The sequence below is a fragment of the Drosophila innubila genome (genome assembly GCF_004354385.1).
Source record: "Drosophila innubila isolate TH190305 chromosome 3R unlocalized genomic scaffold, UK_Dinn_1.0 2_E_3R, whole genome shotgun sequence".
NCBI lineage: Eukaryota > Metazoa > Arthropoda > Insecta > Diptera > Drosophilidae > Drosophila > Drosophila innubila.
This window is the reverse complement of record NW_022995380.1, coordinates 19,844,750-19,872,366: the sequence shown is the minus strand read 5'-3', so window position 1 is coordinate 19,872,366 and position 27,617 is coordinate 19,844,750. Positions and strand designations below refer to the sequence as shown.

Here is a 27,617-nt window from a genome sequence, read left to right as displayed (position 1 = left end):
ATGCGGTACTTAATTAGTATTAAAAGATTTTCGCTCTCAAAAGTTATATTGCAGTCGAGTTGGAAGTTGAACATATCGCAAACGTTGCAATCTGTGTTTGTATATTAAAATGGAAAATGAAAATTATTCAAATGGAAGAATTATGCACACTCTCAAAGTCTAGTCAAATAAGGACAATGCTGACTTTAGCATATATTCACTAATGGACCAGGCGAATGGTTAGTGTATACTTAGAGCTGATTAAATTTTGCAACGACTGCAAATTAAAGTGAAAACAATTTTAAGGGCGTCGACACAAAATGCAACGCCAGACACATGCAATGATACAGGGTGTGTGTAAAGTTGCACACACACACACACATGCAACCAAGCAGGCAGACACACAAACACACACACCGACACACACACGTTTAAGTTTAACGCAAATAAATTGCGCATTCAGAGCAAAATTAACACAAAACGACACAAAAAAAAAAGAAAACTGGGCGAGGTCAGAGGGCAAAGGAGGCGACCAACAACAACAATAATAATAAACGCGAAAAAAAAAAGGAAGAAAGAGAAAATAATTGGCTGGCAGCAGCATAACGAAGCTTAAACAGAGAAATATGTGAATTCCACAAATGCGGTGAACGCTGCAAAAAAAAAAAAAAATGAAGCCAAAGTCAAATGTGGGTAATGTAACTACAAGGATAGAAGCAGGAGTCAGGACACCGTTGCAGGACATGGTCCGACCTCTTGCTGTAGCTGTACCTTTAATCGAAAACTCGAAGGGTATATTAACTTTATTAAAATATATTCTTATGTATTTTTTACACACTTCGCTCCGAAAAAACTTAATCACACTTACAGTTTTTACGATACAACGCTATTTTGGTGATGAACGTTTCATTTTTTAGTACTAATCACTCTATTATCCGCATTCAGATTGATGCTAGTTATGTTTGTTTTAAGTTTTTAAGCAATACAATAGCCTAAAAGTATTCAGCAAATTTTCAGACTTGGATTTAAAATTTAATAGATAAAATAATGATATATTCAAGTTAATTAAAGGGTATCTCATAGTCGGGAAGTGTACTATAGAGATTTTTTATATTTTCTGCCAACATCAGCACAGAATGCAAACGAAAAATATAGTAGACAACTTCATAAGTAAAACGGTATCCAGTTGCGGATATCCTTTTGGCTCATTGGACTTCTTGATTGGAGTCCTTGGCTTCTCTCTCTCTCTCTCTCTCGACGTCTCTGTCAGTTCTAACTGTTATTAGCATTATGACCATAGCTTGTCTTCCATTTTAATATCTAGCACATAATCTGGCACAAGGTATCAAGCTACTTGGCTATGCAATCAACGTACAGTTGACCCAAACTCGCGACTGGCATTCAAATTGGTAGCATTATACTTGTCTATTTGGCCGGGCTAAGGCTGTCATAAATGTGATAAGGGATGGCAAAAACAAAAACAACGGGCTGTCCACTTTCACAATCAATCCTTAGCCCACATTGTGGCCAGCTGCTCTAACTTAATTAATAAGTCAATAGCTGGTTGCTTAAACCAGCTTAGGGAAACACAAGTTGTGCCGACAGTTTCAGCTAAATGGAAAATTATTAATAATTGTTGCAAAGTACAGCTGAGTTGATAGCTAATTACAATTGGAAAGTGCTTGACTTGGCTTAAGGGAAAGTCAAGAGAATTTATTCCTTGGGCACAAGTGAAGTTTAAGGGCAGGGCATCTTTCTGAAACTGTCCAATTATTTAAAGGGTACAGTTTTATTTGGAAGTGTTCGATTATAAAATAGAACTCATTTCGTTATTATTTTTGTAATGAATTCTAAACTAAATCTATAAGATTCAGTTGAGCATAATCGATGCAACTGAATTTTGTAGGGTATAACAAGCACAGCAGTTTCATAAGTCATAGAGAATTGTCCTCTAAGGACATTGAAAAATGTCAAGGGAATGACGACCATCGGTTTCCTTTTCAGCCTCAATATCAATGTGATTGTTGTTGTTGTTGTTGCTGCTTAATTTTGTTACGAGCTTTATGCACATTTACGCCATTTCATAAAATTTTCATAATGGCTGCCAGCTAGTGTGTGAGTGTACAAATGTGTGTGTGTGTGTGTGTGTAAATGTATTAGAGAGTGACTGACAACGTCGTTTCAGTTTTTTTTTTATTTTTTATAACGTCATCGTCACGGAAAATGCTGCGTCCCGTTGCCTGCCCTAATGGCGCAAATGTTCAATAAAGTGGCTTTTAGCGCTTTCGCACACACACTCAGCGAGAGCAGGAGAGAGGGAGAGAGAGGGTAAGAAAGAGAGAGAGAGAGAGAGAGGGTAAGAAAGAGAGAGAGAGAGAGAGAGAGCTTAACCGGAAGGCAGAAGTCGATGTGTATGTGTTGAGTTTATTTCACTCGTCAAATGTGTTTGAGAATCTGCGCTCATTCTGTTTTTAGTAGGCACTACACGCACTTTATGTGCTTTACCTTTTCAAATAAATTGAATGGGCATATTAATTTAATGCATCAGTGTGCGAGCTCGTCAATAATGCACGACTAAGTGTCTGTGTGTGCTAAAATGTTGGCACTTTGGCACTTGTAGGCGTTGATATGAACTTTATATGCGGCCATATTCATTTAAGTTCTTATCCTCACATGACAATATGTTATTTTTAAAGTCAGGGCTGTAAGCTCAACAAAACTCTTAAAAACATAAATTTAATAAAAATAAACAAATTTATTTGCTTGAAAACAATAGCTAAGAAAGAGTCTAACCTACGAATATATTATTTTAATAAAAGTTCGGATTACTGACGCGAATTTCATTAAATTGTTTTTTTTTTCTCGAAATTTCTCTTTTTTAAGATATTTAACGTGTTCTAGCCTTGGTTTTAATTGTGTGTAGCGCATCTTAAAGTCAGCTTTGCCGTTCTTAACGGTCTTACCATCTTCCTCACTTCTGTCTGTTTATTTATTTGGCTACGCATTTCGAAAACAATTAATTTGACAGCCTGATTGCAAAATTTAGTCTGTTTTGTAAGTAAACACTCAGATGATCCCCAGACATGACCACAATTTAATGCTATGACTGATATGCCCCATTCAAGTCTTTATTCAGCCCAGAGGCGCGATCACATGCCACATGTTGTGCATTATAAATGTATGCGTATAATAAAAAATCATTCAAATTGCTATGAGTTTATTATTTTTTGTTTGAAAAAAGTCGTCTAAAATTCAATAAAACTTTTCTCATGACGCAGTTGATAAGTTAAATAATCAAAATTGCTAGAAGCAGAAGAATTAATCGGCAAACTATTCCAAGAAATAGCCCCAACTTGGGTATATACATTTACTATGAATTTTATTTCGGAAAGTACATCAATTGGGATGAATAAGTACATCAAGTGAACGATGCTCACGTTCTAGCCAAGCTGGCTTTAAGAAAACTTGTGTCATTCAATTATTTTGCTATTAGTTATTCGTGACGCACCACTTGAGTTGGCATGCCCTCACGTACGCCTCTCCCAATGCTCTCTCCCCTCTCATCTCTGAACTCAGTAGTTGGCAGCTCCAGTTTCAGCTGCCAACTCCATATCCATGATTAATAAACGTCGACCGCAACATTTCTGACACCTCAACAACAAGGCGTCGTTTGGACAAAATATGTTGCGGCTTTTCTTGCCTCTTTCTCTTTTCTCTTCTCTTCTCTGCTCTTCAGTATCTCTGCTAGATAACCGAGCCTTCTCCACACACTTACACATAAACTAAGTGCACTTTGCATGATACAAACGTACGCAGCTCCTTTGTCACAAACAGGTGACAACAAGTACACGTAGTCACAACGTGCAATAACTGCCAAGGGACCTTCAACCAGCCCCAAAGTGTGAGGAGTGAGGCAACAATTCAAGTGAAATTTTAGAGTGAGCTGGAGAATTAATTCAGCACAATTTCTATGCCACAGACAGGCTTCCTTGTGGTCTTCTTGTGGTCTGTGTCATGAATTTTACACAACCTGGCAAATGGATAAAGAGATACTCCTCCTCAGACTGCATCATGTAGAAACTGCCAATTGTTGAACTCTTGTCCAAGTTGTCAGCATAAACTTCAACTCTGTTTAAATACCATATAACATATCATATACAAACTTGATTCCTAGCTGAATTTTAACAGGTTTATGAAAATTTTAAGTTGGTCAAACCTTTTACTTAACAAGTGAAAACTTGGATTCAAAATGTAATATTTTCAAAATTTCCAAGTCTAAATCTAGAAGGAAAATTTGTTGCAACATAATTAATACCCAGATCAAAGGGTAACAATTTTTTCTAGCGAAATTTAAATGCCAAATGAATTTAGAGGCCACACCTTGATACCAATTCCGACATAAGAAGTTGACTTTTAGTGAAAAATTAAGATTTTCAATTTTTTAAATTGAAAATAATTTGTAATAAAAAAATAGTGCAAAAGTCGAAACCATATTTATATAAATATTTTATTGAGAACTAATGATTTTTGGTTTGCTAGTATTTTGATCCTAATTAGTCTTCCAGTTTTGTGTTCCCAAAATGTTTGTATCCAACTTTGGTATTGATTGGCAAATAATATTAGTTTGTCAACATTTGTATAGGGAATACTGTATACATATTCACAATTTATATTAAGTTGAAAGGCGACACGTGCAACCTTTTAGGCCAAATCTAATTAATTAACGCACTTTATCTTTATTTCCCATATTTCATTCTAGATAAACGTATCAGCGCTTTGCCCAAAAGCCATCCAATCAAGCATAAGGTTTTTTCTTTGGCATCCACAACATCAAAGGCAACCAAGATATTCTCTGTATTTTGCCAAAATCCAAATTTGCAAAACTAAATGAAGCCTGTGTCTGCAACTGTGCCAAATACCTCAACGCTGGATCATAGACGACGGCCTCAAATTAATCAGCCTGCTCTTGATTTGCAAGTTTGAAAAGCCTTAAAGTTCCTCAATAATAACAACAATAAGAATAACGATTGTCAGCTGCGATTTCCGTGCAAGTTGAAAGGCAACCCAAAACACAAGGAAAGAGAGAGAGAGAGAGAGAGATAAAAAGAGTGAGCGAAAGCGGAAAGTGGAAGGAACTTTGTGTAATTTTTTGAGAGCGCCAAAGGATTCATTAAAAAACCGCCAACCTGGAACTAATGGAATTAGAGAATATTGTGGCCAATACGGTCTACTTGAAAGCAAGAGAAGGTGAGTTCAACCAAACAAAAAAACTACTAAGTAAAAATACCACAACCCGCTTTTAGGCAACAAATCCTTAGAGTCCTTGTGCCACTGTTAAAGTGCTCATGTTGGCACCTTGTCTCAATCCTGAGCCTGAGTCTTATCGATTTTTGTTGTTGTCCCTCTCTTACTTTCTATTGCTCTGTTGCTCTTTCGCACTCGCGTTCTCTTTCATTAAAGGCGTTTGTTAATTGAACAAGTCCTTCGCCTGTCGCTGCGCTTTATCTAAAGTTAATGAAGCGTTAAATGTTTGCGCTCCAGCAAGTTATTCATTTTCATGCTTCATATTACAGCTTTAAGTGCTCTATTTGCCTCAGAACTGGAGGTCACACTTCAATTGCAGAGTGTCCTGTGGCAAGTCAAGTTCAGTGTCATTTTCATTCGGCTTATATAACAAAGTCAACTCCGGATGGTCGATGGTTGCTATGCGAATATTATTGTGAAATTATGCATAACATTTCTTGGAATTTTACAATTGACTGAAGGTCACCTTCACCCTACACAATTTTTTGAATAAATCTACAGACATTTAATGTCTGAACACACGTGTTAAAATCGTGTTTTAAGCAGTCATTATGTGCTTAATCAAATCTATCATCATATTTAAGGTTTCGTATCGAACGAAAAGTACAAAGTATCGAAAAGACGATTGAATCTATCTCTCAGATACATTCTGTCGTCCCAACCTGCCTCTTGCACTCAACAGATTTAAATGACAGATACGTGCACAAAATTTCAATTTGTAAAAATTTAATATTCTGAGAGCAGTTGCTCGATGAACGGCTCCAGTGAGTGAGGAGTGAAAACATATATTTGCAATAGATTTAACAAGCCAAGAAATAAGTTTATATTTGTATTTGCGTTTGCGTTTGTGAAGAGAAAGCAGCAAAAGCGGCTTCATCAGCAAAAGGCCGCCGTCGGCAAACTTTTATATATTTTCTAGGAAAAACTACGTAAAAAGTTGAATATTCTTTTCTGTAGCTACAAATGTTATTACAGACCATTAGACTTTAGATTTTCAAAAGGTACGGATACAGAAAACAATTCGTTTTTTTTTATATATACTTATCCTAAGAAAATTTCAAAGCAAAAGCATAACAAACACGTTTCAATATAAACTTTTAGTTCAGTTTAATAGGAGGAAATGTCGGACCCTTGCTTATAACCGTTTGTCGAGTCTCTGCTCTGCATTCACGTCAGAGCATTGGCTTATCAGCAGTCCGGCCTTTTGATGCACTGCAATTCGCTTAACTGCGCTATCGGCAAATGATTGCTAATTGTCTGGCCACGCCCCAAAGCACGGAATTCGCTTTAACGGCTGAGCATTAAAATCTCACTGCATAATTGAATACATTTCTACTGGAACGCCAATCAGTAGCAGTCTGTTGCTGCCTGATTTCATTGCATTCAGCTGTGTTTTAATACCCTGTAAAAGCAATGATTACACACAATGCATTTGAAGGTTTGGTTCTATAATCACAATATATGAATAATTTTTTTACAGCTTTAAAATCAAGCTAAAAATAATAAGTATATGGTAACATTTTAAAAATTATGACAGCTTTGAATTTATTATTTATCTAACCAAACATTTTTTTAAAGAACGAGTTTAAGTTATTAGAACAAGCTACTGCAGAGTTCTTTATAGAGTCACTGTCTCTACTTTGTTTTTAATTTTCTGAATTTTTAGTCTCTTTTTGCATTAAAAAATGAGAACATATTAAAAGCGACACAGAGAGCGAAAATGTCGCCTTGTCGTCTTCGATGGCATAAATTTTGCGCTTAATGCGCTACCATAATGCTGATTATGTCGGAGAATGGCAATAGCAACGACAGCGACTTAAAATATAATGGAAACTGAGAAGGAGAAAGAGAAAAAAGGAGAGGAAACTGTCATTTGAAGTTAGACAGAAGTGGAAAATGTAATTTGACCGCAACTAACGGCGCTAAAATGTGAAATTTGTGCCATAATTGGGTTTATAAAATGAACAATCATATATTAGAGATACTCAGCATGAGTGAATGAATGAATAAGTGTGAGAATGAATTAACGTGTTGCTTATTTTTATGCAAATATTTAGATAATGCAATTCTTGTTTGATTGCATCCTGTCTTGTCGTTTATTCTTTTTGCCATAACTCGTATCCAGTTGAAACTTTGCCATATCCACAGTTGGCCAGGTCCACTTGAATTGTGACTCCCTGTCGAGGTTGTGGTTCAATGACCGTTGGTCAAGTCAATAACTTTTGCGTCGGCTGGACAAACTGTCCGCATTCTCTACAAAACACGTCAGTTCATTTCAAGTGGGAGTTGTGTGAGTTTTGTTCCTCTTGTTGCTGTTGCCATTGTGTTCTTTTATCAGGGCTAACAAGCCTCCAGTTATGTTGTATGCTAAGCAGCTCAAAGAAGCAGAAGCAATATGTGTAAAAAAAAAAAAAGAAAAATGCCAGTTGTTAATTATCGCACGCAATACAATGAAGAGGCGTCTCATGTTTTTGCTGCCCCTTTTCAGTCGTGTTGTGGTTCAAGTTGGTCGCACGTTTCAAACACGCTAATTGCTTGTAGCAGGTCCAACAGTTCACCAATCCAACAAACCATCAATCCAGCAATTCATCAGTTTGTCAGTTGGTCAGCTAGTTTAATATTTCAGTTTAGCGTAGGCATTTTATTTTTATCAACAAGTTGAAAGCCTGTTATATTTTTTCTTTTGCTTTTTAGCATGTCCTTTCCATGTTATGGCAACACGCAAGTTTAGGGCCTTAATCAGTGGCTGTGGGTGGTAGTGATGGTGGTGGCAACTCAATGTGGTTTCTGCGGTGTCTGTGGCTGCTTATCTGTAGTTGCAGCACGTACGAGTTGCATGCCACAACCCAGAACTGCATCATTTACAGTTGCCCCACTCAATGTGTAATTGCAATCAAAGCGATTCTTGTTTGCCAAATCGCAGGACTCCGTTTATTGCCACAGAACATCATTGTGCCTTTTCAGAAATCCAGATTCATTTGCATATATGTATGCAAATGGCTGAGAATAAAATCATTAATACTACCATTGAGTGTTATAAAGAAATATGTTTGCTGTCAGCTGAGTTCGACTTCCTCTCACGAGCTAATATTTCATTGTTTCAATTAATTAGCATGGGAACAAAAACCATAAAAAATAATAAATAAAAAAAAGTTAAGCAATCCGTTGACGCATTCGGAAATACCGTTCACAGAGATCACACTTCCATAGGTATGGCAAATTTTAATTAATCACAAATAAGAGTATTTTGTAAACGTTAATTGTTCACTTCAACTGATCTTGTGCACATTACTTACAAAAACCGGTAGCACCTCCCCCTCTTTAACAGATGTCTTCTTAATGCTCTTGAACTTGAGTCTTAAAAAAAGTTGTTTTTTTTATTGTTTATAATTGTTTTTTCTGACGTTCGCAAATAGCAAATAATATAGAGACTCTGGAATATTCACCAGACAGAAAATGTGTTTTTAGTGACGCGTTGCTGCGTCAGCAAATGAATATTTAATCGGCATATTTAATCAACGACCCATGGCGTTGTGTAATCTACAAATTATGCATATTAACTATATGCTTAAATACCGCTCTGAAGCTATAAAATTCTTTAAAATGCTTCTGTAGAATTATTGTTTGACATTTTGCATCGAAGTCGGCTTATCGCCAGTATTTTGATTGTACCCTGTAGCCATAAAATGTGTGGAAGGTATACAAAGCAAAGAGTAAATTCTCAATACTAAGTAAAACAAACTTTTATTATTATTTTATACCCAATCTTCCATGGAATTCGTGATAATTTCTATAAAAAAGAAAAATTAATTGATTAAAAAATAGCAAATTAAAAAAAAATTTAGCTTTCAAGTATACAATTACCAAAAGTACATAATTAATAATTAAACAACTAAGCATATTTGCTTATAATAAACTATGTTAAGGATATTTCTTAGTCAAGCACTTGTATTGGTTGCATTAATTAATTTCGACACTTAATTTCTTGCTGTTGCCCTTTGTTGATTTTATCTTATTTTTCTGCGCAGTAATTGAATGTAATAAATATTTTTGTGCTTGTCTTCGATTGTTGTTGTTGTTGTTGACTGTCAGACAGTGGCATTCACTCAATGTCTGATTGTTTGTCAATTAATTGCATTTCTCTTAAATTGCATATAGTACATATATAAATTTTATATTTGGCATCCGCATAATGTAAATTGAATGTACTGTGTCACTAATGTGAAGAGCATTGTAAAAAATTTTCTCGTATATGAGACTGTTGAATATAAATTATTTATTTGACTTAATTAAATTGCGAATATAGTGAGTGCAATTTGTTATTTAATGCAGATGCAAAACCAATTAAATAATGAAAATAGTAAATTATTGTGTATTAAACTAAAAATCTAATAATAATTCCATGGAAGTATATTTTTTTATAATTTCAATAGACAATTCTGATTGAAATAATTAATTACATTATTTCGAAAATCAATTTACATAATTGCTTTCACAACAAATACGGTTTCTACACACTAAACACATTCAGATACACTCACTAGTTTGGTAACCAAAGAAGCCGCTTTTGTTGCTGTTGTTGGGGGCAGATAAGCAAATGAAATTATGCACCATTTGTTTCGGCGAGAGCCAACGACCATAAAGTATAAAATTATTGATTGCTTTGACAATTAACATTTTATACTGTCTGTTATTTATATGGCGGTCCACAAAAAAAGTGAAAAAGCAAATTTAAATAAATTGTTTATTTCGTTTCAAAAAATTTATTTCAATTCATCAGAGCAAAGTCAGTTTTAGTCTTTCGGATCTGTGATTAATTTGCCGACAACGCGTCGTATGCGCAATGTGAGACGTGCCTGACTTATTTGTCTCCGTTAAGCAGATACCTTAACTATCCGGCGACTTTCAGAGCTACACAACTTTATGATTGATGGCAGAAGGCGATGCCAGCTTTTAGGCGTTTTACGAGCACTTAAGCAACGGCAATGGAAAACAGCTAACGGCAGCTGAGTTTTAGATACCGTTAAATAAAAGTAACGCCCATAGTTTTCAGCTCGTATACAAGCATGTACAAATACATGTACATATTTTCATATATATATACATATATATATATATATTTTGGTATGCACATAAATATGCGAGAGCACCTCTTGTCTCTCGTCATGTTTTATGTGTTGGCATAAAAAGAAAACTTGGCATATTTTATGCTTGTGCCCGTCATGAAAATGTAAGTGATGCTCTAAACAATTTTGCTGATGAAATGAAATTGAGTTATTTCGTGCGGCACACTGGCACAATATACACACAACATTCAATCAAAATTGTGTTCTTATTTTTTTAGTTAACTAAGAAAATATGTGTGTGTTAGCCAGTGGCACTTAAATTTGAGCTATTGCTTGCCACTGTGCAACATTGGCACACGTGTCGTATGCGCAATTTTGCAATGTAAATAACGATACATATACGTATATATATTTTATTTTATTTTTTATGACAGTTTCTAGCAGAGTCTCGCTCACGCGCATTTCGCATATCAATTTCAATTCAATTTCAATTTTTGACAGCGCACATCCAACATCCAACACACAACACACATTTAACATGCCAACAATTGCAACAACAACGAATCAAATTTCCAAATGCAGCCAAGACACATTTTAGTTGAGTTTATTGCGTTGACCAAGGTGCCAGCTGCTTTCAAATGTTGTCAACAGATTCGGCAGCCAGTTACAATTCCCCAGGGCAAATAAATAAATGTCAACAGCACAAGCACAAGCAAAAGCAAAAGGTAACCAAACCAGGCTCAGTTTTGATGCAGTTGTTGTTATTGACGTTGAGCCTTAAAAAGCAATTATAAAATGCAAAGGCAGCTGAATGAGATATACACTCACACACACACACACACACACACATCTCTTGATTTCCATTTGCAATTTAGCTATTGAAATTGCATTTCTGCTTTATAAGCATAAAACACAATTGAAGCAATGCACACACAGACAAAATAATCCTCCATCAGTTTTGAAGTGTTTGCAGCAACAAAACACATAAAAAAAAAATAAAGATTCTTTTTTTAAATTGATTTTATTTATTGATAACAAAAGCTGCAGTGAAAAGCGCTTTGCAAATGCAATTTCAATTAAATTCAGTCGAGTTGCAATTCACAATTGCCACAATTTGAATTGACGTTCATTGATTCGTTGCCTGCCTGAGAATCAGATGATTGCTTGGCTCTTCCACCAGTTGGTCCCATATGGACGCAGTGTCCGCAATGTAAATGGCAAACTCTGTTCAAATACACAAGCTGCAATCCCAAGTGCACCAGCTGAAACAGTCATAAACAATAACAACTGTCGACACTGGGCACACTAAGCAAAGTTGATAGCAAACCGGGTGACAAGTGTATTAAACAATTATTTAATACTTATAAGAAAAAACACTAATCAAAAGAGGAAATTCTATTGTTAAAGTAATAACTGAAGTGACATATCCTTATTTTTTTTACTAAATTTTTACATTAATTTTAACTTCGATTGCCTAAAGACTCATTTTGAAAGCTCTACTAATTTATTGTGGTCCATTTCTATTAGGTTTACTTTTTCCTAATCTTTTTTCTCAAAATTACAGATGTATTTTCAAATTTTAATATTGTTTAATATCTGATTGAAAAAAAATAATGAGTTATGGTTACAAATTCATTATATGAGCTAGAAACAGAAATAGAAGACGAATTTTTGGGATGGAGAAAAACTAAGCATTTGGTCCTATGGGATTTTAAATAGTCAGCGAACGTGACTTATTTTTAGTATGTTAAAGAGTGACATATTTTCCCAAGTGTTTATAAATTTTCACAAATTATTTCCTTTGTAGACAAATTTCTAGTCAATTAATTTGAAATCTATTTTTAAACATACATATATATTTTTTTTTTTTTTCAAAAAAAGGAACGGGCAACACCGACTATCATCAGCTGTTATTTAAATATAGAAATATAATAATTTGTTATTCACGAAAGTGCTCAAGATGCAATCATCTTTTATCATTCAACTGTTGTCTCTCACTGACGCCCTCTCTCTCTCTCTCTTGCTTGCTTGCCACTGTGGCATTTGTAAAACCAAAACGCGCTGAACATGCAATCAAACATAAAATGTAAACATGCCACTGCCACAACGGGGGGTTGTCTTGAGAGCTGTTGCCGTTGCCGTTGTCGTTGCCACTGCCCTAGTATATAGAGAAGTGGAGAGAGAAGAGATGCATCCCAGTTGGGCAATGGTTCACTTGGCTGCTCACGGCGAAGGCTGCTGGCGCCATATGTGCAACTTGTGCGATTTGCTCGACTTGAACTCTGAACTACACGAGCTGCCATATGTTTGTATTTGCTTTAATACTCGTATTTTTCTCTATTACTCGTATTTGAGATGCATCAGAGACAATGCCTGTAAATTCTGAATGCCAATTAATTTTAAGGATATTAACAAAGCATTATGGCTAATTAAAGATACACTTGATATTGGTAGTTAAAAATGCCAGTGAAATACTATTGAAATTCAATTGTGAGCAGACAACGTTGCGTATGAGCGATTGCGTATACGCCATGCTAATAACCACATATATGCTACATTTTCAATCGACATATTATGTGCATCTAATTATAATTGAGCTGAGCAGGCGAATGCCAATGTGCATGAGTATGAGTGTTTAGCTGACAGACAGAGCAACATAAGTCAACTGACGTAATTTAAACTGATTACAGTTGTATGCAGAAGAGAGACAGATAGAGAGGAAGAGAACTCTGATAACGTTGTGATGCATTTTGCATTGTCACTTGACAGCAGACGTCAGACTGTAGACGACGCGAGTGAAGACTCGATCGGCAGAGCAGCTGAAAGCGGGGAAATGAAAACGTTGGCCTTATTGACAGATTGTCAGATTGTCAGAGTCAGCTGTTTGTTTGCACTTTGGCATTATGCTAAATATAACACAATATAACAATGAAATCAAACTCAGGCACAGGCAAAGCAAACAAATGTCAGAGAGCATACCCCGGTCACAGGTTGATAAGCTTCTTCTATATGCTGCTTTTTATTAATAATTGTAATACAACTTAAATATATAACTCTTTGTGCCTGGCAACCAAACACTTTGTTGGTCTCTCTTATCAGTCGGAAATTTCAGTATTTTTCATGATTTTTTTTGGTTTTATTCCACACATTTTATTTTACGACATTGCTCAATTTTACAGAAATAAAGTATTTTATTTTATCAAATTTTTCTTATTATTTTCCTTGATTTCTAATAGTGATTGTATTAATAATTTTTCAACTCAATGCCAAATAAAATTATAGTTAGTAATATATAAATTACCATGGAATTAGTGTAATTGAAATTAATAAATAATTTTAAATTTAAATTCTAAAATGCAACCTTAGTTAGTTATAATTCTCCAAAATCAACATTAAGCAATAAACAATCAAAAATGTAATCTTGTTCTTAGGTATTCTGCCAATTTTGGATTTTCACAGTTTGCAATGCAAAATTCCACGAATTTCTATTTAGATATTTGTCTCTGTTTGTTGTTTGCATAAAATCAATAAATTTGAATGACAATTCAAATGTTCATGCAAAATTATAAAGTAGAGAGGTAGTAGCATAATTTATTGTACACGTATACAAGCTCACAAGTAAAGCAAGTTTAATTAACGGTGCAAGTTGAGAAACAAACTTGCCACAAGCCAGTTGCAAGTTGGCCATGTCGATGCCATCAATCAAAGAAAATGTGCAGCAAATGTTTGTTTATGATAACCAAATGCAAATGCAGCGCCAGAGACAAACAACAGTTAAGAGCCAACAGTAAAGAGTAAACAGTTAAAATCAGTTAGCATCGATCATGTTCTACTTGTTGTGCTGTCAAATGAGCCGTTTTCAACAAGGCCAAAACTGCGTGAGAATGCGGCAAGTGTTTTTGAGAGCCAGCACGAGTGTGCTTATATAAGTAAATATTTATCAGGCTTACAATCTATCAATGTATCTACTCAATTGCCCAACATCCAAGTCATTCAGTCAGTCAGTTAGTCATTTAGACGGTGCGACAGTTTTGAAATTAAATCAAATGTTGTACAAAATGTGGCACATTTAATTGACTAACAGCTTGGCTGCGTTTTCGGCGGCGCCTCGACGCTGCAATTAATGTCAAGTCACTTCATGTTGCCACAGTTCGGACACTGATGAGTCGCCAATGAGGGCAACTAATAAAATTCATTCATAAATAATTCAATGGAATGCTGAGCAGCGGCAATTTATAACAATTTCGCATATGCCGTCAACTTAGCAACAACATTGACAACAACAGCAACAATCGAGCTTAATTGATTTGTTTTGCAGCCAATGGAAAAGGCAGTTGTATACACGTAATATTATTTCATTCATCTAAATATTAGTATCTATATTTGTATGCATATTTTGAGTATCTAATCGTATTTTTATTTTGTCATTTATATGACTGAATGACCATTGCCAAATTGCCTTAGATTGAGAATAATTGTTACTTCAATTAATTTTATTATCTTTTCAACTGCTATCATATTTTTTTTGTCATTTATTGTTATCTCTTTTATTACCCAAAATTATGCACCTGCATGAATTAATAAAGTAATCTATAATAAAGTAACTCTTTGTTTCTTTGAGATTATCGATTAGCAAATGTTACTTTATATTTTATATAGATTAATTAAAATTAATCATGCTAGGCTTGTTATTTCAAAATGTGGTAAATTGTTGTTCAAGATGTAGGATATAAGTCATAAAAAATATGAAATTGCTTGTCATAATGGAAATCAGTGGAAAGTTAAACAGAAAGCAGTTACCGCGAAAGAGATGTGGTACTGAAACTAGTTCTAAACTGGATACGTCGATCATTTGGTAATTAAACGAACTCTCAAACTTTCCTATGCGAAGCCAATTTATTGAGTCTGGTTAAAGAGTCATAATGCAGTCAGTGTATAAGATGGCTTAAAGCAAAATACATTTGCAGAGTGTTTGCCATTGATCAAATTGCTAACAGCAGAAAGTCAATATTAAACAGAGTCTAACACTTTAACATGCAGTCGTAACAGTGCCGACAAAAAGATTGTTAACAAGTCTGCTGCATCTTTTTTCGTTTTTTTTTTCTTTTAATTTTTTTGCACATAACATTTTGATGTTGAACATTTTTCTATGCAACGTAATACTATTCAAACAAAAGCCAGTAGCAATTAGATGGAAAACTAGTTGGCCAACATGAGCTGTCAAGTTGACTAGGGTGTGCGAGTGTGTGTGTGTGTGTATGAAAGTACAACAACTGCATTCCACAAGGAAAACATTTCAGTATATATTCGAATTTATTTTTTACTTTATTTTTAAATTGAAATATGCAACATTTTGACAAATGCTTTGACAGCTGCAATGTTAAAAGGCTTCCCAGCTGCCAGTTTTGGTTGCAATACATTTTGCATCGCATACAGCTTTCAGTCGGACCAACTCTAAGCTGACAGTCGGTTGCAAGTTGCAAGTTGCAAGTGCGTTGGCTGAAACCAAAAATATTCAGCTCGCTATTCGGTAGAATATCAAATCACAACACGAGCTGCACGTTCCAAACTCTCGGCGCTCGGCAAAATTATTCAAATTATTTACAAACTGCACTTGGACGCGATGTTGAAATGCGAGACACGCGCCATGTGCCGAACTGAAGCGTTTAACTTATACGTTTTCGTTATCGTTTTTGTTTCTTTTTTTTTCAAACTTCTGTCTATGCTTTTTATACCCGGTGCCCAATTTGGAGGCAAGTATGTCATTATTTTGTGCACATCTATGTATCCGACAAAATGGGGCATGTGATATTTGTGATATATATATATTTGTTTTTAAATAAGTCCTATTTTAAGAGTCTTTTTCATTGAAAATTAAAATAAAAGATTTATCTTTTATACAATACAACATATTCGGGTAATAATAACCATTAATCTCATTAAAAAAATTTTCCATTTTACAGAAAAAATTTCTTCGGGGCGTAGTGAAACCCATATTGGTTTCAATTTGATTCCCTAAAAACAATATAATAACTGTTATAAAAGCTTTACATAAAAATATATTAGATTTAGGCAGCTCCAAGTCGACCACACTTAACTAGAGCGTTCTTACTTGATTTTGCTTGTAAATTTTCGATTTCTTGTTGGTCACAAGAAAATGCAAAATGACGAGAGAGAAAGATAGAGAGAAAGAGAGTGAGTGTGTTGGAGCACGAGTGAGTGAGTGAGAGCGAGAGAAACGTGCAACATCTTTGATGTAATTTGCATTTCAAAGTTTTGCCATGCCAAAAATATGTGATCCAGTTGCTGTTGTTGTTTTCATTGTTTTATTCATTGTTGTTTGTATTGTTGTTCCTGTTATAGCATCGTGTCAAAACCTTTCTGCCTCTGTGGCACATACGAACAACGTTAAATTAACAACAACAAACGTAGCAGCAACTACATTGAGCTTTAAAAAAAAAAAAAAACATCTCAAATTTTGAAACAAGAGTCATACCGAGTTTTGGGTCTGCCTTTGATGTGCTTCCTGTTGCTCCTTTTGGCTCCTAGCTACAGAATTCCACACTTTTTTTTGGCCATATTCCTTAGAGCCTTGCTAAAAGGTCAAATGGCAAAGCAGCACCTCCATGGCAACATGTCGCTGACACCAAAAAACACAGCCTAAATTACATTGAATTCTGTTTCGTGTTTTCTTTTTTTTCTGCTTCCTTCTATCTTTTTTTTGCGTCACACGCGGCGTATGATTAATCAAAGTACGACAAGCAAAATACAAAAAAAAGGGAGCTAAACGTCACAGTGCGAAAACATTTATTTATTTGAACTCCTTATTTGCCTAACATTAATCTCGTTTATTTTGATTTTCTGATACAATTTCAAAGATAGATTGCTCTTTTTGAGGGTGTACGTTAATTTGTTATATTAATTAAGATCCGATGTATATAATGATATTTATGCCTGTTTTAAATTAACCAACTCGAACGTCTAAATGTATATATATTTTTTATATTTTATATTTATATTTCATATATGCAATAATATGTATTTAAATTGGGTATCCCATAGTCGGTTATTCTCATTTTTTTCCTTTTTTTATTTATTTTTTTTGTTTTTGGATTGGCTCTAAATTTTATGTTCACAGCATCGAAGGCTTTTCGTTTTCCCTGTTTTTGACAGGCAACTCGCATAATAATTTTTCATGTTCACGCCTTCGCATCATTTTCCGAGGGTGGCTTTGTTGTTTTGCTGTCAGACATTTGCGTTTATTAAAAGTTCCTTATTTGCCACATCATTGAGCTGTTGCTGCAGTCAAATGTGTTGGCCTGGTCAGCTGATGCTCATTTTGGCTACTTACTTATTTACTTCCCCTGATAGCAGTCAAAATCTTCCAATTTAACTCATCAATTTAAGAGTAAAATGTATAATAATAATACGCCAAAGGGTGGTCTTATTATTTCTTCTACTTGTTGGCCAATTGCCAGTCAAAGCAATTGAACTGGCTTCTTCAGCGGCTGGCTAAAATCAATATTAACCCAAGCAAAATCAACAAAATGAGAAGTGCTTCGCATAATTGAGGTAATAAATTGCAGCTTTGGTTATTATTAGTAGTTCGAGGAGCAAAGCGCTCGACAGTTTAAGTTGCAAAAAAGCCATTATAAAATGTAATAATCAAAAAGTTATTGACTACAAAATACCATGTAGATAGGGGCAAAAGGTAACCGAACAAAAAAATGGAATCAAATTTATAAAAATAAATATTAATTATCTTACTTACGAGTTCCAATATGTTTTATATGCACATATGTTGAATAACAAAGCATATCAGACCCTTTTTGCTTATTTCTAAAAGTAAGGGTATCGAAATATTATCGCTGAAGAAGCATTAAAGTTGGTCGGCAACTGGACGCTAGCTATAATTTCCTTTTCCGCAATCAAAGCCGAGATGGGAAAAACATTTGTAAAATCCAGCTGCAAAACAGCAAAAAAAAAAAAAAGAAAAATGAAATGGATTGAAAGAGAGTAGAAAAAAAGGGAAATTCTTTGGCTACGCAGTTGATAGAGATGGTGACCACGGAGACTTGTGATTGCTTTTTCTTTTCGCATTCTTTTTCGCTGTTTCAACTGAAATCTGTTCGATGTGGTTCGAAAAATGGCAAGTGATAAGTCGCTTATCAGATGATTTACTGACCAATCAAAGTAAAAATAGTCGTTATCATATTCACATATATCGACAATACAATACTTAACAGCACTTTACATATTTTAGTTGCAACTCGTTAGTTGCAAGCTCTTGGCCATTGCTAACAATGCTTATCAGGCAGTTCGGCAGTTGCAAGTAATTGTGCCAGAAATGTCGTTAAATTAATACAAGCACACGCACACTCGTTACACCTGATTTACTTATAAAGTTTGGCAACTGCAGCTGGCAGATTCTTTGCCTCAGTCGCTGCTCGCAATACAATTTATGAAACTATTTGTCGTTTCGCAGGAAATTGAAAAACTTCTACTGCCAAAAAAAAAGGAAAAAAATATATAATGAAATACTTGCCAAACGTTTGCAAGCTACAGAAAATGAAGGCAATATTGGTAGAAGGAAAGGCAACAATTTCAATATTTTAACTGCAGTGGCAAAATGTTCGTCAGAATAATTGCAGAAATCAGCAGTAAATTTAATTTAACAATTTAAACTACAGTTAAATGCGGTTGTGCCACACTCGAATATGAATGTGTGTGTGTGTGTGTGTAACTGTATGACTCTCTCATGAACAGAAGCTGTCTTTCAATACTGTCAAACACAATGGCTGCCACATGAAAAAAGGCACAGTTTTCCCGCTTTGCGCGCAGTTTAAGCATCAGCTCATATACTTATATAGCCTTATATACATATAAATATATACACACTCCTATATACACATGTGTGTATATAAGCGGCAGAGTCTCAAGTCGTTGTCGACTTTTCCCTTCTTTTTCTAGCATGCAGCGACAATTTTCCTGAGTGGAAAATGAGTTGCTTTTCACTTTTTTATCCGCGCTTGTGCAATTTTTATAATAAGAAGAAGAGCAAACGACAACAGCAACGACAAGAAAAACAGCTAAAAATTATAATGTGAAATGCACTTGAATGTTGCAATATACGTAACGCCACTGTGGGCGTGGCACGCCTTTGGGCGAGGGCCATTTAAGTGAGGATGGTGCGAATGCAACGCGCTTATAATACTAATTGAATAAATTAAAAACTTCAAAGTTATGCTACTAACTGCAAGTTTTTTTCGCCTCTTAGTTTTTTTCCCAGTTAAACGACGGATAAAATAAGACAAAGTTTAGTCGTAGGTGTGCTGGCATTAAGGATGGGAAATTAAGTGATGGCTGCTAATCTACCAGAACGTCGGAAAGCGATTAGTTTGGATGAAATGCAGCAGGGATCTAAAAGAAAACTGTCAGGAGACTTTAAAAAATTTTAATAATAAGAGCATCATGAAGATAGAAAAAGAAAAAAACAACGCAAACAAAAGTGGAAAGAAAATAATATAAAAAATTTTAATTAAAAGTTTTGCATAAATGATTAATTATGATGAACGGAATAAAATGACAGTTATGAGAGATGCTCAAATAAGTATATTCAATGTTTTTCAATATGATAAAAGCGAAATGTAAAACAATTTTATCATTATTAACCATATAATTTGGTTTTGGATAAAAATGTAATTCTTTTGACGTTGCTGTCAATTTTTTCCGTACTATTATTTTAATAGAAGGAACAACAAAAAATGATGAAAATAGTTGTAAATTCGCTTTTCGACCAAATTCCACAGAGTATTTTTTAAATATAATCGCATCATGAAGATAAGAAAAGTAATTTAAAACCAAAAGTAATGAAAGTATGTGCAATTAATGTGTTGAATAATGAAAAACTAAAGTTCAATTTGATATTATAGTTGTTAGAGAGCCCTATATGGCAGTACATAATATAAAATATATGTTATTATATTATAATTTACAACTAATTCTTGCTGGTTGTTCAGCCAAGTGTGGAATTATTTGGAAGTAAGATTTCATCTACGGCGTAGAAAACTGAGACGACTGGCTCGTATCTACGCAATATTTTGTTCTCTGATTTGAATTCGGACTTATGGCGGATAAAGGCATAATGATGTTTACAGCCCTGTGCGCCAAGCGATTCAGTTGTGTGTCAATACCTATTTAGAATGTGCTCGTACAGTGTCTGTAGTTGGCTTAATTAAATGCGGCACATGTTGAACATGGCTCTGGCCAATGTAATCACTTCACTGAGCACGAGTTGGCGCATGCTTAAAGGTTATTTAGACACTACCATAAGGTATACAAGTACAAACTTTTTCTGGTAGCGTATTTCGTTTTCATCAATATTTTTTTTCATACTGGTCTCAAATATCCAGGGTCCTAAACTCGGATTTGGTTTTAGCTGTCGTTAAAGCGAGCAAGCAACGTTCACAGGTAGCGCACATGGGAGCCATAACGCATACGCAGTGTTGTCCCAGCCATGTTTACGTTTAGTTTATTGTGAGTTTTACGACAACCAGTGCCAGTGCCATATAAAAGCCGACACTTGCTTTTAACCACTTAACGCACATTTATTGGCCAAAAGCAAAACAAATTTGCCCACAAAAGAAAAACTCAATGAAAGGAATTGCTTTAAAACGCTTTTTAGTCGGCTTACAACTTTAGACATCAAAGGGGGATAACAACAATAAGTAGCATCACAAATTCTACTCCAATTGCTTACAGAAATGCTTTTCGGAAGGATTGCACACAGGTAGCTCTATCGTAAATATTATTGTTTATCAGAACTTGTTTACACACTCGATAGAAGCTGTTGAACAACATTACAGTCTGTATAGAAAAAAGATAAAAATACATGTAGTTATAAATGACTTTGCATTCGCTTTTCATCACAATTGCTTCTGGCCAACTCTGAACTTTATTGTGTAAAGTTTTTCCAGTCTAACAGACATCAGTTGAAGTGTCCTTCTCTGCTGCGGTTGAACTTTTCATTCATCAGTTTTGGCTTGTCATCATTATGAAACCAACACGAGACGCCATTATTGTGTCTCGTAGGCAAATGAGGCTTGAAGAAAACAAAGCAAATGGTAAATGGCTGGAAGCCAACATCCCGTTGTTTTATAGCCAGGCCAACTAATTTTACTATAGCTGTCTCTTTTACAATTTGCATATACAGACAACTGAGAGTGAGAATCTGAAATTCTTTTGCTTGGTCGAATTTTTAATATTTTTCCAAGACTACAAAACTTACAATAAAATTTAATAAAAACAAAATAAGAATGAAATTATGGAAGCAAAAACTGGGAAACTCAAGTAATTGAAGCATTCAGAGTACAAAAATTTGGTAACATCTAGTTCATTAATTTTAGTAACAAATAGTTAGATACTATTTGGCGCCATTCTATGATTTTTAAAATTTTTGTTCTTTAGTTTTTGTTTTCTAATTACGAGTTTACAAACTACAAATATGCAAATTGCAATATGCAAATATTTCAAGAGTAACTGCTAGTCGTCAACACTGTTCTGTTAAAGCAACAATATCTCAAACATTTTTTTTAGATTTTTGTAAATGCGAAAGGAATTTTAATAAAACATTGCCGCAGCAAAACAATTAGAATTTGAAATTGTTTTCGTTTGAATCTGCATTTGTTTTATGTGCAATAATACGTTAAAGGTAATTAATTTGTTTCTGCAAAGAACTCATCACATCTTCAGATTCATTAACATTGCCATGGTTACGCACTGGATTCTGTTGTATTGCCGTAATAAATTGCATTTTATGGCTTGGCTGTCTATTAATTGCTTTTGTATAGAGATGCCTGACAACCACGTGGCGTATGCGCAATATACAGACATTAAATAATATAATTATTTAATAGCCTATCAGTTGACTAAATGAATTTTTAAAGCATTGACATTGAGGTCTTTTCGCATACACGCATGAAATTAACGTGTCAGTTGAGATTGGTGAATGAAACTGCCATTTAAAGTGGGCAAAAACCATTGTATTGAGTGGGCGTGGTTCGTTTACTGTCCGCTCAGAATTCGATGAGAATTCACATTTACATTTAGTCCAACCAAATGGGTGGGTTGCCACATTCTCGAAACGTTTTGCGACTGCCAATCAACTTGTTCAACTTTTTTCGATAGCTCGTGGCGTAACTTTTACGGCTTTTTATTGATATTTTCATTTTTTATGGATTTTTAACAGTAACAATTATTATAATGTCGACGTCGCTGTAGGTAAATGGACTGCGTGACGTCTATGCCTCGTGCCGAGCCCCTGACCCTCCTTCTAACCTCCTCCCCTCCCCCTTGCGTCACTCCCCTGACGTTTATTTGCTTTTCATTGTCAACAATTCTCATTCTCATTTTATACAACAGTTTGCTAACTCGTTGTTAAGTTTTAATAAACGTCACTTGTTGTTTTTAACGGCTAAGAAAGCGGCGTGAATTTTCACAAGAGCAATATAAATCGAAAACTTAAAACCAGAATAAAGAATAACTTTAATTGAAGGAGTTACGCATTTCAATTATTTTGGTATATAAAAAATCACAAAATATATAAGGCGAAATAAGGCAATTAAATTAATTTTTCTCCGACATGTAAAATCAGAGTTTTGTTTATTTTCTAGATATTTTATAATGAAATGAAAACATGCGTTGAGTTTCGTATTTTTTGTTATATTATTATTTTCCATTCAACTTTTTTTTTTGTTTGCTTAATTATTCTGCTTATTCCCTGATCTGATATGCCATTGTAATTAGATTCTTCTGCCCTTATATCTTATCTTGGCATGTTTTTTTTTTATTTTATTCGGGAACAAAGAGTGAAGTGGCAACTCCCTTAAGTGTCGGCAACTTTATCACAGTTTGCACATTGCGTATACGCCATGTGACTTGGCGTCAACTTGCAGCCATCAGAGCCAGAGTCAGAGTCAATTGAAGACTGCCATTGGCCTTTGGGTCTGTGCTTATTAACGCACATTTAACCTCGGGCTGGCGTCTTCTCTGTCTGAATAACGAGCCGGCCATAAATTATTGAAGCTAACTGTTGTCCTGACTCGGTCGCCGGTCTCCTCATCTTTTTTTCACTGAAAAACGACATAAAGAGAGAAAAAAGTGGTTGGAGACTGCGTCGAGTTGGCAACAATTTGACACTTATAAATTATGTCACATGCTTTTTGGCGCTCGGCGGAAAAATTGATCAAATTGCGGGTTGGCGACTCCCAAAACTTGTCGACCAAAAAGTTTTAATGCACGTCAATAAATTTGTGAAAACTTAAGTCTCCGGTCAAGAAGCTCATGATCTATGGGAGTTCGTCAATTGTTGGTTGTCTTGAGCAAGCGTTAATCCAGTGACAACTTGTTGAGCTATAAATAAAATGTTGCCTTCATCCTGAGTATCCATTGAGTACTTGTGTCCTTGTGTATGTTGCTGCTATTATCCTTTTAGTTTTTGTCGCCGCCAGAACGACTACTCAATTAGCCCGATGCCGTTGTGGCCATTGCAGCTGCCTGGCGACGACGCAGTTGACAAATTGCATTTGTTGCCACTTGACATGCAGACACACATACAAATAAAAAGGGAAGAAAGAAGTATATGGTCCGGTACTTATGTCCAAATGGCCAACGGAAGCAGACGCAATTTTTCCCATTGATTGGTTTTAATTAGAGAAACCATCAACCACAAATTAGCCTTGTGTCTTCTTTAATACATTTTTATGACCACTCGCATTTATTATAGAAACACGGTATACCAGCTAAAGTTCTACTGTTACCACTTAAATGATATTTCCATTTTCATTTGCATACCACAATTTATTGTTGTTGTCAAAATGTTGCCACAACTTTTTGGTTTTGTATAAAATTTCCCATTGGAATGTGGCGCTGTTGCGCTTTTTTCCCGTTTTCTCAAATAATTGCAAAAAACTTTACCCAGTTTACTTCTTTTATTTTTATTATTTCTTTTTTGTGAAATTCTGCGGCCATCAAAGCGGCAGCTGTCTGAACTTTGTGTTCTGCCCTTGGCAGTTAGTGGCAATAGTAAGTAGTAAGTGGCAACTGCAACTCGACTGTTGAACTGACAGCGCCATCCGATAAGGTCATAAAAATAGCTCACAATGGGGCAACTATGTGAATTTTCGCTGAGCATATTAAAGCACTCACAACTCGCGTTTCTTTACTCCATCTATGCACATTGTATTCATGGAATTACAAGTACACGTTTTCCATTTGACTCAACTTATAAATCATTCATCAGAGGCAGCTTTTGAGCTGAGAAAAACTTTTCGGCTTTTCACATAATGGAAAATACATTCCCTCATATCTTATATCTGCTTTGCTTCTATCTGTGTCAGCTAATTGTTATGTATCAAACTTTTTGGCGTTTCTCTTAATGATATATCCCCTTCAGTCTCTGACGCTAAAAAAAACTTTTTCATCGCTTCTTCTCTTTCTGTCTCTCTCTCTCTCTGTCTCAGCTTAGCTAAAACTTTTTGTTGGCAATTTCATTTTGGCCAAAGACGTTTCTGTTAAGTCAGCTTCAAATGAAATCCAAATCAAAAGCCAAGCAACTACCCTCGCTTCCTTCATCTCATCAGCTGTTGTCGCCTGCTGACCAGCTCGATCTACAAGTTTCTCAAGTTTATTTTAAATAATTGCACTGGCACTAAATTAAACGCACACGCACTCAAGGCAATGCCACGCCCCCTTCTGGCCAACCACACACACACACACACACACACAGTCTGTCAGCTTAGCTGCAAAGTTTAGCAAGCAACTTTAAATCGCCCAAAAGTTTATGAGCAGTTGCTCGTTAACTGAAACAAGTACCCAGTGCTCGCTGATGGTTAATACATGTATCTGTATCTGTGTATCTCTGTCTGTGTGTGTGTATTTGTGGTTAAGTGTGTGTGTGTGTAGCGGCTTTATTGCAAGAAGTGATGTGAATGTGCAATAAAAGTCACGCACGAATAAGTAACGAATATCGAAGGCAAGCTCAAATAAATTTGTTGTAGCAAAACTTAATATAATTATTATTTCAAATGTATTATTAACGATATCTTTAGAATTACGATTATTGATTAATTACCATTAGCTTTCTCCATAGCTCCAGCATTAATTTAATGATTAGCTTCTGCAATAGCAACAGCGATGTAATTTATTTAAGTATTCGCAATATCATTATCATTATTATCATTAGCATTTTCTTTACCGTTATATTCATTCATTAGCTTAAGAATTTTCATTTGAATTAGTTATTTCATTAACTTATTTTAGTACTTTATTTAAACCTTAAACTTTGGCATTAGATTGTGCATTGTCCTCATTAATATTTTATGTATATTCATAATATAATATGTTTTATATATTAAATGATTTTTATCAATATATTATATTATATATTATATTATCAATTATAGCATTATCGCAGGCATTAATTATATTTAAATTATTAGCTTTTTTACTTTAATATTCTTTTCATTTGTATTAGCATTAATGAAAAATTAAAATTATTTCTAATAATAATTTTATAATTATAATTGTTTTGGTTGGTAATGAACTGTAGCTAAAATTTCATCTCTAATTGCATATAAATTGTGTGTGTGTGTGTGTTTGGATGAGTGTATACATTTGAGAATGTACACACTACTGATAATGTGTTCTATGATGAGTTTCTATGGGTTTCATGGTTGGAGGCACTCCGACTCCCACGCAGCCACAGCAAAGTGGACGACGGTCGGTCAGTATGTTGAAAGCAATGTGAATTATATGTAGAAGTAGTATATATAAAGATATATATAGATTTGTGTGTGAGAATGTGCATGTGTAGCATACTTTTCAGAGCTCACAAATGAAATGCTGTCGAATTGAGTTTTGATCGTTTTTGTTTTTAGCCTGCAGCCTTGTCACCCATTGACCATTGTTGCCAATCACACACACACACACGCACTCATACTTGCAAAGCAAAATCATTGAGTGTGATTTGACTGCTTTTGACATTTATGTCCTTGCTGCTGCCATCGAACATTGTGCGTCCTTGCCATCAACTTAACTTTCCTGTTACATTTTATGGCTCTACTAATACACGTATCGACCAATTGCCAATAGCCGAGAGCAGTTACTGCAAAAACTCTCTTGATTTAGTGATTTACTCGGTGTAATGAAGCTTTTCTTTTTCCAAAACAAAATTAAATCAATTGACAGATCAAGTATTTAACACAAGGATTAAGAATTTCTGCCTGTCTGTTATTCCTTGAACATTGATATGAGATACTCAATTATAATTGTATTCCAAATATGATTTAATTGCATGTTGCACATTGAATTTAAATGAAAAACCTTGACGTTAAACCTGCATTCAACCTTGTAAGCCTGGAAGTGGTTTGACCACCGTCCACTCATTTAACCTCTTGTCACCTGGAGGTGCAACCTCAAGTGTCAAATGGCCCAACATTCAACTCGGTCTGCATCAAGCTAATTGCCGGCTTCTGGTAAATTGCATAGTAAATTTTACTTGAGGCGTGTCTGAGTTTTATCTAATAATATACAATTATTTGGTATTTAATTGAATGATTTTATGGGTCATTTGTGGATTTCATTACATTTAAAAACGTTCATTGAACTGCTTTCGGTTATTGAACTCATTCATTTATTGACAATAATTGGTAGCTTATTAGAATATTTAATAATAATATTATTTCATTGGCAAATAAGACTTAAAGTGTTATTAATTTAGTAAGCAATTAGCTTTAGTGTAATTTTGTACGTTTCAGTAATGAAAAAGAGTGAGAACCCTTTCTAGGTATTATCAAGAAAAGGTTTAAACTTGATATACTCTGTATTTGGTTTTACTCTGAGCTAGACTTTGCGCGAAAGATATTTAAAAACGACATTAAAAAATTGTAATCGAGTACTTTTAAAGTTGATTGAATGTAAGGAATTTTTATGAGTATAAATTAAAGAACAACTGACGTCAATATTCCCTGTACTTCACTTCATTATAAGATTGATTGAACTATAAGTAATTTTCAAGGAGTTGATAATATAGTTTTGAATCAAATTTTGGATAAATATTTACTTTTTTGAATGAGAACATTTGATATGCATAATATAGAGTGGCTTAAGTTGTTGTACCCTTTACTTGATCTGCAATATGTTCTTAACTTAAAACAAAATATCTTTTAAAGTGACAATAATCCATCTAATTATCTATTATTATTTCTTGTT

At 34.7% G+C, this 27,617-nt stretch overlaps 1 protein-coding gene across 2 annotated transcripts in view; it reads left to right on the top strand.

Annotated features, from left to right (window-relative positions):
* LOC117792195 (G protein-coupled receptor kinase 2) overlaps positions 1–27,617 on the top strand; it is a 61,937-nt gene that overhangs the window by 25,494 nt on the left and 8,826 nt on the right. For both annotated transcript variants that reach the window (XM_034632229.1, XM_034632227.1), the window contains exon 3: positions 4,739–5,226. In XM_034632229.1, the coding sequence (XP_034488120.1) occupies positions 5,175–5,226 (52 nt within the window). In that variant the 5' untranslated portion in view covers positions 4,739–5,174. The remainder of the gene's footprint in view (positions 1–4,738; positions 5,227–27,617) is intronic.